Below are 12840 nucleotides of genomic sequence, written 5' to 3'. Positions count from 1 at the left end.
GATGCAAGGGGGAGGCATCAATGCTACCAAATCACTAGCTTTGCTTGGGAATGAGAACTTTTTTTTTTTTTTTTTGGAAATAGAGAAAGAGACAATCTTAGTTTACAGACCACATTAATTTAATCATATGCTTAATTATATAGTGAAATTCTCTTACAATTAATCCAAAAATTTTAGAGCATCAAAGATTGCTCAATGATGCATATGTATTTTAAACATGTCAAAATTACTCTCTTAATTTCCTTCATAAATAAAACCTAGTTTTTCACTTTTAACTCCTTTAGGGTGAAGTTTGATTTCTCCTAAGTAGAAGAGATTCTTTGTGGGCTTTTTTCAAAAAGTCAAACTTTTTAATTAATGGGTAATTGTATTTAAATTAACCGAATATCAAAATTAATTTGAAAAGTTTGAATTTTATTGAAAAAGTCATTTATAGTCATACATTTTGAAGGAGCAAAGCGCTCGTATCGGATAAATCATTTGAAGGAGTAAAGCGCTATTTTTAAGTTTTTAAAAGTATTTCGTACTTAAAATTTAGATAACCTTGCACTTGTTAATATTTATATTTTTCAACTTTTGATTGAAATTCATAAAAATAGGAAATTGTAAATTTAGGGTTTCTTTCTCATATATCATTTGTAAAAGCTTAGAACATTTATTCTATAATGGAGCCAAAATATAATCAATGTCATGTCTTCTTCATCTTAAAAAAATATTTATTTTTTAGTTTGATTTGATTAATTTTCCATGAAAAAAAAAAAGAGAAAGTCAAAATGATTCTCTATCCACTCCAATTTGAATCTATTCAAATGGGTCAATGATTTCCAAGTTTTATAACATCATTTGCTTCATTAAATTATGAAGATCCAATTATTGTACCAAATTTAATAATCAAAATATAAAAATATGCAATTCTTATCCTAATGTTTTAAAGCATAGAGTGAGCATCTAAGTGTGAAAGTTTTTCAAATCTTTAGGTTCTTTCTTTATGTAAGAAATTCTTTTGACTCCTTCTAACTCTGCTGACGTTAATCTATTTAATTAATTTAATTTTATATCGGGTAGACTCATTAAAAAAAATAAAATATTTTATTCAAAATTTTAAAAATATGAAATATCTTATTAAAAGAGTATATATTTTTTTAAATTACTTTAATATAAAATGATTGGAAAGGAGGAAAAGGATAAGTATATTTTTAACTTTTTAACATTTATCTTTTTTACAAGAACCATATTATTACTTTGTTGAATGTTGGATTAAGTCATGAAATGTCACAAAGTTGCAATAGGGAAGTTGACTTGGAAATATATGCCCAAAGTTTTTTTTTTTTTTTTTTTTTTTTTTTTTGAAATAAAAAATATTGTAGTCTATTTCTCCTTTTTGGTAAACGCCCATATTCTTCAAAATGATTCATAAATGTCCAAGGTCCTTACCTCAGCTAGTCAAGTTGAGTGAAGGACTGTCTGCTTCTCTAGAATTCAAAAGGCTGTTTTATAATTAATTATGATCTTCAACAAATTTGAATTATTTATGAGTGAGAAAAAGTATGCACTAGTTGATGTTGCCTTGTTCCTTTCCTCCCCATTTTGGGTTCATGGAAAATTTTCTTACCCCAAGAAAAAGGGACCTTGAAAATTTGTGTTGGAAATTTTTGAAGTGGGTTGTGGCTTCTCATTCAAAATAACTATTTTTTTATAAAAAAAAATTAATTTAGTTTTTTTATGTGTACTTTCATGGAAGTCATCAAACATAATAGACTTTACCTTGTGCCACTTTTCATTAAAAGCTAAAGTTAATGAGAGTAGTGTGGAATGAAGTTGAACTTTAATTTGCTAAAGGAGAGGAAGAGGAGGAGACGAGACCTGCGGGTAGAATTAACCTGTTGGTAGAATTTTACTCATTCAATAGGATAATCGAAATATAACTATTGATTTTATGGTGAATTCTACATTATATTTGTAAAAATCAGCTGTTTGTTTGAACTATCGATTTGTACTGTATTCCATATTGAGAAATTATAGTAATTTCAAATTGTATATAATAATTATAATCATTTTGGACACGTAGAAAATGGATCCAAAAATTATTTGGACCAATTTGAATTCGGGGCTGTTTCAATTTTATCGTGATTAATGGTTAATATCTAATCATTATATATGCAACAGTTACATTGAATAAGCATAGGCAGTGCAAGAATCGGGGAAGCAGCCTTTCAAGAAGGAGCAGACCAATTTTTGAAGCGTCACAGCAGATGATCTGTGTCTACCATGCCCTGTGGACATACCGAGCCCAGGTCCTTCAATGACTGTTTCTGGCAACTTTATGTAAAATTTGGCCATTTAATATCAAATCAAAGAGATCATCCAATATCCAAAAATTGCCAGCCACCATAGAAAAACAAGACAAGAATACCAACCCATTGCCACAATATAATTAATGAGAATGAGAAGCGTTGAAGAAATTATTGCATAAAAAAGAAAAAAGCAAAACCTTGATAGACGTTAGGACTTCCCATTGGTTAATGAAAGGATAGATTCATTGACTAGGGAGAATACAAAGATACAATCATCCCCATTCATTAGAGGTAATCTTCTCTATTTGTATATATTAATCATATTCTCTTAAATCATGTGAAAGTAAATCCATATTTATAGAATGAAGGGGTAAAATTAAACAATAATTAGACACCTACCCTAATGGCTATGCAAGAGATTGAGGAGGAGCTGTGAAGAAAGCAGTGAAGCAGGTGAGCTAAAAAGAGCCAGGAGGCCTGGGAGGATAAGAGGTGGGTGCTGCTTTCTTCTGGCTAAAGAGACAAGAGAGTCAAATCTGCTAATTTTTATGGTATAACTTAGCCAACTTTTTACCATTTATGCTTAAATTGAGCATCATTGCCAATTCCAAAGGCCAAATCCATTATGCCCTTGATAAGGAAAAGTTGCTGTCCATCCATACTCTACTCTCGTCACCACTGTCCATTCATACAAGCTAATTCCTCCAGCAATCATTATAATGATGGACAGTGGCTAAGTTCTTGAAAATGTAACAAGCTCCAACGTCTGACTGGTTTCTACAACTTGATTCATGGGGAACAGAACCATGCAGCTTTCAGAATTTGCAAACTGATTGAGAATCAGGATGGATATGGTGAGGACAGCTGTTCAAGCCCAAGTTCACAGAAGAGATCATCTATGCAAGTAGAACACATAGATGATCAAGGGTACCATTAAAACTTGTTCAAGGGTACTTATGTATCAAGGATGACTCTGCATAAGATCAGCAAGAGTTATCTTCCCACAGTTGCCAGTGTCTAGCCTATCAAACTTCAGGCATATCTGCAGAATGTCTTTCTCCGAAACCTTTCCCATTTCCTTGAGCTTGTATATCACATATTCTGATTTACTGGACAAAAAAGAAGAAAAAAAAATCCAACATTAGTGGTCAACAAAGACAATGGGGCTTGCCTGGCCCAGCTTGAGTTTAGAACATCACAGCATAGTAAATTGCAGAGCAAATAATAAAATTTCAGGTAAAGTAATGGAATTCATTCAGATAAAGCAAAATGAGAATCATAAAAATTTGACAAAATGTCACTGTTTTATTACTTCCACTAAAAATACAATACCAAATCTACCTCTGCTTTGGATGCGTAGCAATCCAAAGGGACAGTAAGGGACGATGCCAAAACATAGAAAAGGACCATAATATATTCTAAAAACCAAATATATTGAGCATCCCAAGACATTGAAGCAAATATTTATGAGTACCAGAATTTAGTCAGAGTATGAGTTGGTAACTAGCAGCATACATGATTATGAAGGAATAAGATATCAATTTCCTGCAAGATGCAATATTAGAGTCCATTTTCCCATTAGTATTAAACAGCAAATAAGTTATAAGGGCAGAGAAACTACAATGCATACTGCCCCAAAAGAAGCCAAAGATGAAAAGAAGAAGAGCACAGATCACCACTAGATTTCAGAAGGAATCCCTGTTTAGGAAGATTATGACAAAAGCATCATAATGAAAAGCCATTGCGAAGTTTTATTAATAAATAATCCAGGCAAAAAAGTTATCTGAATATATTGTCAAAGCTGTGCTAAAAGAGGTCCACAAAGTATGAAACAAGCAGAAGATACAAAAATAAGTTTTTGTTTTGAAATTTATCAAACCATTAAATCAAACATAAAGTAATACACCTGTAATCAGTGTGTTAACTATTTTAATGGCATCCACTTACTATATTCTGGGTCTTAGCTCTAATATCATCAAACAAGTATTGGGGAATTGATATTCCTGTTCCATAATCTTAGTTCTCATATTGGCTGAGTATTGAGCAGAAGTGCTTCATAAAAGACTTGAGGAACTCTCCCCCCCGTAAGATTCCTTTTGGATGGAATAAGTAAGATCCAGTCTATTTTATCAGCATGGTATAAGAGCAGACCCTAGTCTCGATATTGAGGTATTCACAGATGCCTAGTCCTGCAAACTTTAAGCTCTAGATATCCAGTATTAAGCATGAAGGGAGTGTGTTAGTCCCACATAAGTACTGGGCAAAAATGCTTCCTACATGTATAGGCAATCCTATTCCAACAAAGTGTCTTCTGCGTAGAGTTAAGTCTGGCCTATCTCATAAAAAATTTTCACAATAAATGTTGAAAGTTTAAGTAAAGATTCATGACATTCGACCCTCATGAAATTTTTCACACTTGCATTTTTGCCCTTTTCTCTCCATGTATTACCACTTGGGTAAAAAAAAAGAGAGTTTTTTTGCTACTGAGATAAATAAGCCAAAGACCAAGATGTCATTATATTGGATCTAAGTGCTAGGTTCTGTAAAGTGGAAGATCATTTTAGTACTTTAGTTTTGGTTTAATGTACATAACTCCAAATAGGTAGAGTTGTACAAATCTGAACTTGGTACTCTTCATTGATTGTTTTATACATGTATGTTCAGTTTGAGAAAAATAAATCTAAAAATGACATAATTTAGGTTAGGACTTAAGAGTTACAATTAAAAAAGGTAGAGGCAGGACAACATGGGATTGGGAGGAGATTAAATTTCTAGAGTATAGTGTGTGTAAATGAGAATAAGTTATACTCCCAGTGTGGCAGAACTTCACATCACATTATTATTATTTCTATTCCTATATCTCAAGAACATGATATGAAGTGTCATATTCCTGAATAGGGACTAAGAATTTCTGGGCACAATGAAAATATGAGTACCAGTTAATTGGCTTTAGAGCATGTGAATCACATTAGTCATCTGTGATTTTACATGGACGAAGTTGAAAGTCCAGAAGTGGGATGTCGCTTGGTTTTGAAGAGATAATTTGGGTGTAAAATGGAAAAGCATATTGAAATGATTAGCTTTTAGCATTACTTAATGTGATCCAAACACAGGAAAACAAAAACCCACAAAGTAATTCTCCTCTGTCTAGAGTAGTAGTTAATTCAGATTCACAATAAGATGCATTCCTATGATTGTAGACCTCCCACAAGATTCTGCCATGTGGAAAAATAAGTTACTAGCCAAACTTCCTATAAAGTTGTCGTAAATATGAGACTACTCCCAGTAAAATCTCGCAACGATAACTGTTAGGAAAAATCCTTAATGACGTAGGCCAGGATACTAGAAAAGGAAAGATGAATGAAAGATTTTGAACAAGACTAGTTCCAAAAGTTTGCTGCTTTATATGGAACGAGATTCAACATATGCACTAAATAGATCAATACTCAAGGTGCAAAACAATATTGTAGGGTATGGAAAATAGAGAGCACCTAAACGAGTTATGATATCTTAATCAATGAACTTCATAAAATAAACCAAACACATTTGCAAGATAGAAATTTGTAAAAATATAGCAAGCAGAGCATACCTTACAAAGCCATTTTGGTCAATGTCAGCAGCAAGGAACTCAGAGACGGTCATGTTTTGGCCAAGCACCCACTTTGCCATCTTCCTATTACGTTTATCTACTCTTGCCTCAGCCAAATATAAAAAAGCTCGAGCCACTGCAAGCGTTGACACAAGCAACCAAATGGAAGCAAAAATACGACCTGTAAATGACCTGAATGCTCTGTCACCATAACCAACCGTTGTAACCGACATAACAGACAGGTAAAAAGAATCCAACCACCCAAGATTCTCGACAAAATGCATAACACTAACACCGATTCCAATACACAGAACCACTACACATAGTGCAAATGCCACCTTCATCCTTATCCTCATTCTTCCTTTCTTCACATCAATTATAACAGAACCCGCAGCTTCCACATCAGCTCCTCTCTTAACATTTCTCAGTAAGTGATTCTCTTGCAAATCAAGCACGTAACTTACCATCCCAGAAAGCAAAATATCAATAAATCCAAATCCAACCAAGACAAACAATATAGAAAACAATTTTGTGGAAGTGCTATTAGGAGTAATATCCCCATAACCAATAGTGCACATTGTAACTATACAAAAATACAACGCATCAACAACTGGATGCGTTTCATTTCCAACGAAGTTATCTCGATTCAACCAATATATTACCACACCCAAAGACAAATATAATAGCAATAGAACAAAAGCTTGGCGAACTATCGACTGAGTGGCAAACTCAGGCTTGGGTATAGGAGGATGGTGAGTATCATTGATGACAGCCATAGCTGGTGCTGTTTTGGACCTGTGGAGACTAGTCTTGGTCCATGTATAATTGGGGTCGATCAACCTAGACTTTTGTTTCTGAAGATGCGGTAAATCTTGAGAGATTGAGTTGAATTCTGGATTAGAAGAAGACTGTTTTGGAGTGTTGATAGAGAGAGTCAAGGCATCAACAATGGGAGAAGGGTCGGCAGAAGGGGCTGCACAAGGGCCAAAAATAAGGCGTTCTTTGAGAAATGAAGGGGTAAGAGGCACAGGTAGAGATACTTCATCATGCTCGTGGAGAGTGGAGAGCAAGGATGACAGATGGGACGTTCTCCTTCTTGGGCTGTGATTTAACAATAGTGGCTCCTTCTCCATTTGGGTAACCAAAAAGGATGAAGCTTTGGCGGTTATGGAGGAACAGGAATAGTGGGGTGGTGAAAGAAAACTGAAACCGTGAAGGATTGAAAAAGAGTGAAAAATCAGAGCCTAGAGGAGACTACATAGGAGGTTCAGAGATAATCCAAAGCGAAAAGGTACAAATAGAAATCGCATGAAAGGGAAAGACAAGGGAGCTTGATTCGGCAATTTTGTTGGAGAGCCATACAAAAGGAGTCCAAGAAGCTTAAAAAGCTGGCAAAAAATAAAATAAAATAAAATATAAGGCTTAAAAACGACAATTTAGGACGGGTTCGTAACGATGTAAAATTTATGTTTTTTGTTTTTTAAAAATTAAAAACAATTTTTTTATTTACTTTTTATATAAAAATAAATAATAAAATTTATTTTTTAAATATGACATTTAAAAATAAAATAATAAATAATTTTATAATTAATCACACACAAAAATAATAATAACTTATATACTACTCTCATAGAAAAAACAATTTATGATGATTTTTATATAAATTTAAAGATATATATATATATAATTTTTATTTTCGTATTTTTTAATACTCTCTTTTTCCCATAAAATTATTTTTAAAATAAAAAAACATTTTTAATATATCTTAAATAAAAATATAATTTATAATGAAATAAAAAAAAATTATGGGGTAAAGACAATACAACTTAGGCTATAATCAAGATCTATAAATCAAAATTTCTTTTAAAAAAGTTATTTTTATTCTAAGGGTTAAGATAGAAAAAAATTTATATGCATCCAATCTCCTATAAACCCAAAACATAAGTAAATAGATTCTTCAAGAAAACTCAAAGTTCATAATGAACCGATCCAAATAAAAATTTCTCCTAATATTCCTCAAGTTGTCACAAGATATAGAGAAGTAAGCATAAAGTAATTTGTATGAATGGGAAAATAATAACAATATATACTGCTCAAATGGAACTGAATTCCATTATCCAAAATCAAGCTAAGGTGAGGAAAAGGTACAGATTAAACTATAATTAACGACGGAATCAATCACAAGTAGATTCCATCGAAAGCAATGGCAAATTCCAAAGTCATATTATCCATAAATTGGCATGCCCATTGGCCATGGCCCATGGGTTTGGTGTAAATGGGTATGTGGCGATGACATAAATGAAAACTGCTATATATCTTTCAGTTAATCCTCTCACCTGACCCTATTGCATAAGCAAAACTTGAGCGCAGAATCATGAAAAATTATGCCAACTTTAATTTGTATTAATCATGGCAACCACTTGCAGCTCCAATCCCACTATCACATAGCCAGTCCCATGTTAAGAGTAGAATGAACACCATGTGTTTTCATCCATCTTTCAATTTCAAATACCAAATTAGGTGGTGGTCGTGTACCATCAGGATTTATTACTGAGCCAAAGAACCACTTGTAGATTCATAGGACGAGAAAATTAGACAAAAAAGCCACACAGGTAGTCATTTGAGTATATGAACATCCCGAGCCTCAAAAGTATCTGTCTATGTATATAATAACAACAAAAACAGAGCTGCCTCATCATTAGGCACGAGTTACATTATCTGATTTAATCATCATCCTCTAGTACACTCCGCCGCCTTTGGATCTGTAGAATCACAAGTATATGCATCACAATCAATCAATGCTTGGCAAGTATATAGAGGATTGATATAAAAAAATAAAAAGTTTTTCCATGACTTACTGTGACTTTTGTCTGCTTAGTTGTTTGATTGTTGATCTGTTCCAGTAATGAAATGAGCCTCTCTTCAGACACCTGCAAAAAAATCAATCACGTATATGTAAAGGTTTCAATAATGGAACCAAAAATATCATAGATATTGTAATATGTAATGCATGAAGCCACCTTCTCAACGATTTGACCCATTTGTGTAGCTCTCAGTATGACATCTTCAACACTCCTTGCCTTTTCAGGTTTAACTAAAGCAATTCGCGCAACTGCAGAGATTGTGTCATAGCAGATAAACATAATTGGTTCCAATAATTACATTACATATGGAAAGACAAAAATAAAAAATATTAACAACTTAGGTTCAAATATTTACAGGAAAAAATCAAAATATTCTTCTGCCCTCAACAAAATAATGAATCTCTGCTGCAAAATTCAGAGATTTTTTTAATGGCTACATATGCGTTGCCATTGCAACCAAATTACTTTACAAAACCAAGCATTATTCTTCTGAATTCACCAATCAAGACCCACTTAGAAGTCCACATGCAGCTGGTAGATCTACCAAGTGCACTATCTGATTTTAACTCTGAACCAATTACAGAACCATTACTATCAGATTTTAACTCTGCACCAATTTAGAATCATTCTCCCAAAAGTGATTCATGCAAATCCAATCAGCATATCAACACATACATGTCACATTGTTGTCTAATGAAATTCATGAAACTTCATTTCTAAGAAGTCCCTGGAGCACACTTGAAGTTATGGAGATATTTCCCAGATTCATCACCAGTTCACTACAAAACCTTATGCAGAGTAAATGATTAAAAAACATAAAAATGAAGGCTCCCTTCAGGTATAAGCCTACACAGTAACCCAAGATAAAAAAACACGTATCCCTTTAAATTAATTTTTCATTATCCAACTTTTCATAAGAGCAGTCCAAAAATCTAACAGATGGAGAATTCTATAACAAAAATTTGAATAGGAATAAAAGAGTATCAGGAATTTCTTCCTAGTTAAGTTCATAAAGGGCATTTCATTATTCACACTCATAAACATCAAAATTCTCCTTCTAGCAATTCAATAACATTGCCAATCTTCTTGACCACATAGATTTCAGCAAAGACATAATATTTTCTACCATGATGCCACATATTGCTTGCTTCACAAACAAAGAATGTGATAACAAATGATAACGAACCTACATCTACTATAAAATCCAAGCATTGAAGTATAAACCAAGCAGCTGCTGTGATTCTCAAGAATGCAATTATATAGCAACACAATGCTTTTCAAGAAAGCCACTATAAAGTAACACCTTAAAAGAATGCATACACTAAAAAATCCCTGAAAGATAAAGTACATGTCTATATAAATTTATAATGAAAATTCAACTGACGTCTTTCTCGGGCTTCTGCAGATATAATCTGACTAAGCATCAATTGTCTTTGCTCCTCTGCCGCCCTATTATCAAATAAAAATCAGAAAGTAAAATATAATTATTAAAAAGCATAGGTATAAAGTAATATTTACTAGCATATATGGTTACTTTTGCAGAATCAGAAAAGTGTTTGTGTAAGTTTTTCCAAATCTGCTATCTGAAAACAACAGACTCTGGAAACATGGAAATATTGATTTCTTAAATTCAGAAACTGCTTCCAAGACACCATTTGAAAAAGTTCTCAAAGTAAATAATATGAACAGAAGGAAAAGGAACAGAGTTCCATTTTCATGTTCATTTTCTACTGCAAAGACAATGGGCAGAGTAACACAGTTAGATTTCTGCAGTGAACCTCTTTGCCTCCTCCTGAGACTTTTGCTGTTCAGAGCCTTGCTGATTTACCTGTCAATTCATAAAATAGAATAATACCATTACCATATGACAAATAAAAACCAGCAAATACCATGCAATCCATGCACACAAAAAGACATGCATCATAATTACCATGCCACGCTGAGCCATGAGCTCCTGCATCCTTCTCTGGCGGATAGCTTCCAACTCAGGATCAGCCTAAATGTTATTATGTACAAGAAGAAAATCGGTTAACAAGTTCCAAACTGATCAACTGAAAGACATCAAAACTAAGCATCCCAAAGCATAAATGAAGAAAGCTAAAATAAATGAAAGAAATAGAAGTTAAATTATAGCTATTCCAATTCTACAAAATGTTAGGTTGCAAATATGATATCCCAATTGGTAGTCCATATATGTGTGCTCACAGCCCATGCCATAAGTGCTTGCAGATGCCTACACACTTAAGTCATGAAAAAACGCTTGATATAGAACAAAATTAAGAGATACACTAAAGTTATTATACGCAAGTAGAGTACACAACTTTGAAGTGTCATTTGCATAGCTCTGGTAATTCAATGTTTAAAAGTTCAACAACAGATGTGAAAGCTGCTAAAAGAGCAGAAAACTTAAATGGGCACATCAGTTTCAAGTAATTAATAAAACTAGAAAATTGATTTCCTGCAACGGTCTATATAAAGAACATCTCCATCAAACACATACACCTAGTAGTAACAACAAAAAGTGTTAAAAAACACAACCTTCTCAGTTTAAACTGGTGCTCTCCCTGAGCTCAAATTCACAAATACACCAAAATTAGCTGTCGATGCTCATTTAAAAAATATATATATAAAACCATATTAACATGCCTATCGCTTAATAATGGGTACACATGACTCTAAAATGATAGAAAAACAACAAACGTAGCTTCCTTGAGAAATAACCCAAAATCAAAAGCCTCGATAATACCATATGGATTCACTGAAGTAGAGAACAGAAGCAATTTGGTCAAATAAAGCCCAAAATTCTCAGAAATCAAAATGATTGAAGCTCAAAATTAGCAAAATAAACCAACAGCAATGAGCAAAATCTTAAAGAGAAAGGAATGAAAATTGACGAAGGAAAGAACAAATAACACACCATCAATTCGGGCAACTGCAGTTCTTTGTAGAGCTAAGAATCGCGTTGCTTTGCTGGTACAGAGAGCGAATACCTTCCTCTTTGCAGGAGGAGAGTGTTTGGTTACAAGGTTTCGCGTTTGCCAGACGCCACTTTATTAGCCGGACTTGGGTCTTATTGGCATTGCTGGCAGAGAAAAAACAAACGTGTTTTTTAAATATAATATTAGAAAATAAGGTAATTTAAGTATGAAATTTAGCAAAGCTGTCAATTGAGTCTATATATTATTAGTAAATTAATTTTTGTTAAATTTATTGTTAATTAATTATAAATTATTATACATTATTAAAATTAAAAAGATTAAATTATTATAATTTAATATTAAATTTTAATATAATTACTATTTTGTTAATCTGAATAGTAGAAACTGAATTGTGTATTTTATTAAATTTTAGAGATTAAATTATAAATTATTTAAAAATAATAAATTTTTATTTGTTTCAATTAATAATAAATTTCAAAATTATAAAACTATTTTTTTTCTTAATTTTAAATGTTTTAGAAAATTAATTTTGACCCCAAATTCAATGCTACGCGGACACTTTTGTCTTGCCACTTTGTTTCGGCTTCTATAAAAAGTATATTAAGTTTTTAATTGAAAAATATACTTTCACATGTTTAATTCGACACATTAGTTAATATCTTTTTATTCAAATTATAAATTAAAATAACGGAATAATTATAGTTTTGAAATTATCAAAATTAAATAGTTGTAATTTATTTTCAAATATTAATGACCGTTAGAGTTTTGTTTATTAATTTATATTTAATAAACAGGTTGGGCTGTTTAAAGGCCCGAACTGCTAGAAAATAGCCAGTTCAGACCTGCTAGAAAATAGCCTAATAACTACTGAATCTCTGACATTTGGAAAACATATCAAAATGTCCAAAGGTCCGGACCTGCTAGAAAATAGTCTATCTCGTATGACGTGACTGAAATAGGAATAAAAGAGCAAGCATTATGACATTTGAAAAACAGATCGGAATGTCCAATCGGAATGTCCAAAGGCTCGGACCTGCTAGAAAATAGCCTATCTCGCATGACGTGACTGAAATAGGAATAAGAGAACAGCCAACTATACCGCTATTCTACCCACGTGCACCGGAGAGAAATTACGGAGAGAAATTAAATGATCG

General features: G+C 32.7%; 2 protein-coding genes across 2 annotated transcripts; both read right to left on the bottom strand.

The window, feature by feature from the left end:
• Nucleotides 1-2320: 2320 nt before the first annotated feature.
• Nucleotides 2321-7291, bottom strand: LOC110605442 (two-pore potassium channel 3). Its single transcript, XM_021744033.2, has 2 exons — nucleotides 5884-7291; nucleotides 2321-3403 (listed from the first exon to the last, which is right to left on the bottom strand). The coding sequence occupies exons 1-2, from the start codon at nucleotides 7014-7016 to the stop codon at nucleotides 3256-3258; spliced, it is 1281 nt and encodes a 426-aa protein (XP_021599725.1). The 5' UTR covers nucleotides 7017-7291; the 3' UTR covers nucleotides 2321-3255.
• A 1143-nt stretch (nucleotides 7292-8434) lies between these two features.
• On the bottom strand, nucleotides 8435-11820 carry LOC110605443 (DNA-binding protein DDB_G0278111). Its single transcript, XM_021744034.2, has 7 exons — nucleotides 11665-11820; nucleotides 10678-10743; nucleotides 10526-10575; nucleotides 10132-10196; nucleotides 8904-8995; nucleotides 8742-8813; nucleotides 8435-8645 (listed from the first exon to the last, which is right to left on the bottom strand). The coding sequence occupies exons 1-7, from the start codon at nucleotides 11665-11667 to the stop codon at nucleotides 8607-8609; spliced, it is 387 nt and encodes a 128-aa protein (XP_021599726.1). The 5' UTR covers nucleotides 11668-11820; the 3' UTR covers nucleotides 8435-8606.
• Nucleotides 11821-12840: the final 1020 nt, after the last annotated feature.

The sequence above is a fragment of the Manihot esculenta genome, chromosome 17 (genome assembly GCF_001659605.2).
Source record: "Manihot esculenta cultivar AM560-2 chromosome 17, M.esculenta_v8, whole genome shotgun sequence".
In the NCBI taxonomy this organism is placed as follows: Eukaryota; Viridiplantae; Streptophyta; class Magnoliopsida; order Malpighiales; family Euphorbiaceae; genus Manihot; species Manihot esculenta.
This window is presented reverse-complemented; position numbering and strand designations above follow the sequence as displayed.